General features: G+C 30.7%; 2 protein-coding genes across 3 annotated transcripts in view; one reads left to right on the top strand and one right to left on the bottom strand.

Moving 5' to 3' along the window:
* Positions 1-3,069, bottom strand: part of LOC116851279 (protein ALP1-like) — a 33,625-nt gene that overhangs the window by 6,729 nt on the left and 23,827 nt on the right. Inside the window, exon 3 of the mRNA XM_032830561.1 lies at positions 2,739-2,805. Coding sequence (XP_032686452.1) covers positions 2,739-2,805 — 67 coding nt within the window. The remainder of the gene's footprint in view (positions 1-2,738; positions 2,806-3,069) is intronic.
* Positions 1,163-3,069, top strand: part of LOC116851263 (1,5-anhydro-D-fructose reductase) — a 254,733-nt gene continuing 252,826 nt past the window's right edge. Inside the window, exon 1 of one of the 2 annotated variants that reach the window (XM_032830538.1) lies at positions 1,163-1,444. The gene's annotated coding sequence lies outside the window, so the exon portion shown is untranslated. The remainder of the gene's footprint in view (positions 1,445-3,069) is intronic. The other variant, XM_032830541.1, reaches the window with a different exon arrangement.

Below are 3,069 nucleotides of genomic sequence, written 5' to 3'. Positions count from 1 at the left end.
AAACGAGAGCTGCCCTTGCGTTTACGTTTTTTAGGCCATCAGCCTTACGCTATTTACTATTAATACGAGCGCGCGTTCGTGCTCGTCACTACGGTATCCACGCGCGCTAATGCTAAAGAGCGTAACTTTGAAGCCTCTTAACTCGAAAAGTACTTAACGAAAAAATACTTAAGTATAGTGTTTTGGAAAGCTCTCGAGATAAGCTACAAGAATATACAATAAAAAATGGGGGTATCCATTTAAAAACATCATTGTGACCTTGACCTGATCTTTATGACGCAACTCAAGGTCAAACTGCTAATATCATAAAATAGATCTTTTTAAACCCTACAACTTTTGTATTTAACATTTTTTTATACAACGCTTTGTTTTCGAGATATTCAGGTGTTCCGGTATATAATATTCACCCTGTATATTGAAGTGAAACAAATATATGTTTTCTCACTCTAACATGTTGCACTAGTTCAGCAGTACAGCTACAAAGAATAGGTCTATTTCTCTATATTATAGGGATACCATTGTAGCTTCTCTTATAGCGAATTCGGTTGCTTGCACTAGTGTGCACTGAGTGCACACTAAGGCTTGTTCATAGTATGTTATTATATTTAAAAATTGTCTTAAATAATTCTCAAATAAATTCTCAAATATTTTTAACCATAATATGATATGTATAACATCCGTACGAATCATTTTATTAGTTAAAATGTTTTTAAATATGTATTTAAGACACGATCTTAAATATAAGAATGTACTGTAAACAAGCCTTAATGCGCACTCAGTGCGCATTAGTGCAAGCTACCGAATTCGCTATTAAAGTAATTTTTTCTTTAAATTTCGATTGAACGTGTTGAAGTTGGGTGGGACCCGATTGACCACGATACGATTGGACACAAATTGTAATGATTGGTTTGACATAGTAATTCACTAGATAATTCTTTTCATCGGTTGGTTGTGTCCAATCGTACCGTGGTCAATCGGGACGCTCCCGTTGAAGTTGAGTAGTAGTGATAAAGTCCCAGATAGAAATGCATGATGATCACGTTTCATCATGTGATGTCATACTGTGATCTCACCTTGATATCTTTTTAAAGATCATTACGTGATTAACGTGATATGAGCACAAAATATACATAAATGATATACGAATATGTCTAGTTCATCAAGTTTTGACATCATAATACTACTAGATGAGGTATTTTTCTGATCATCATTATATGAACGACATATGAGCAGCATATGCGCACGCATTTGTATGCATTTTTGTAATCATGCACGTCAATATATGAGTGCATGCTGTGCGCAACATGACGTCATTTTTCTGTCTGAGTTATGCAACCATTATTAGATGAATAACAGATACCTGTAATAGAAGAAACAGTTAGTACTACGCATAAAGTTGACAGCTCAAGTACATTTCAATTCACGCTTAATCGGTACCGTGCTGGTAAGTGAAAAAAAATGCATCACATTTTCATAATTCTGTTAATCTCTTATGCTCTTATACGAATTTAGAAGCATATGTGGTAATAATTCAGTTTACACATATTATCTCCGATTTTGACGAAAAAAAATACACAATTGATGCGTTTTTTAAAGGTAAATAACTTTTCTATTTGGAAAAATTGTCGCTCTCTACTGAAAAACGAGATATTAATTAACAAAATCGATCACTGTTAAGGTTAGGAAAACTCACACTGACTACAAACAACGACATGTATATGTTCCGTAGCCACAGGCGCATACGAACAGTGCGTGAATTAGAAATATACTAAAAAAATGTATGACTAATGAAACCCATCAAACACAATAATATAACATCGTCGTAATATAACAGAATGTAACGTGCAATATAACATGTTTGTTACATGTAACATATACCCTGATAAAAAGTTTTTCATGCAAAATTATGTATGAAATTTGTTCATACATAATTATGTATAATTATATATAATCATATAAATTTATATATAATTATACACAATTATGTATAACAATATGTATAATTACATATAAATCTATGCGTAATTATGTAAAATTATATATGAATTTATATATATATAATTATACATAATTATATATATAAGTAGAATGTATGAACATGAATGGTCAAATTTGATACATAATAATATATAATTATGTATAATTATATATAATTTTATATGATTTTATATACTTTTATATAATTATATATAAAAATTTTTTCACTGGGACGTTAATTGTAATTTCCCACTCAAACGATATTGCAGCTATGTAACAGAAATATAACATTCCAGATAGAAAAATGATGTCATGTTGCGCTTAACACGCATTCATATATTGACGTGCATGATTGTACAAATGCGTACGCATATAATGCTCACATGTCGTTCGTGATGATGATCAGAAAAATATCTCATCTAATAGTATTATGATAACAAAACTTTATGAACTAGATATATTCATATCCCACATAGCACGTAATATTACAGTAATACCACAGTAATATTACAGTTCCATTGCAATATTACAATGAAATGTAGCAGAAATATTACTGTAATATTACTGAGATATCCCAGTAATATTACAATGTCCGCGAAAATGCATCACAGTAATATTAATGTAATATATCACAGTCATTATTATAATAAAAATGTTCGATTGTATAAAGGATTTGTCTGCGTATTATTTTATATATTACATATTTTTATTCGCACCAATAAAAAACTTAAAAAAAAAACTAAACCGAATTGGGTTCAAACCAGCTCGGAACACCTAACGTGCAGATTTATAATGTGGCGCCTAGTCCGCTGCTCGATCCGTGTTCTACTACAATGGAACTAAGAGAGCTTGTTAAATTTCAAACCGCAATTTCTCATAAACGGTTGAGAGTTGCATAATCTCCGAAAAACGTTTGTTAATTCTATAACAATATTATATTTCTACAAAAGTTCGGCAAAATCAGTGACCCGAAGAAAGGAAGTTCTTCTTGTGAATAATATTAACAAAAAAGATATTTGTCATATTATAAAATAATATATTACCTTTGAAATATATTATTCATACTTCAATACGATATATTACCATTACGAT

Source organism: Odontomachus brunneus, unplaced genomic scaffold (assembly GCF_010583005.1).
Source record: "Odontomachus brunneus isolate Ranch 3 - 2012 unplaced genomic scaffold, Obru_v1 Obru_scaffold_170, whole genome shotgun sequence".
In the NCBI taxonomy this organism is placed as follows: Eukaryota; Metazoa; Arthropoda; class Insecta; order Hymenoptera; family Formicidae; genus Odontomachus; species Odontomachus brunneus.
This window is presented reverse-complemented; position numbering and strand designations above follow the sequence as displayed.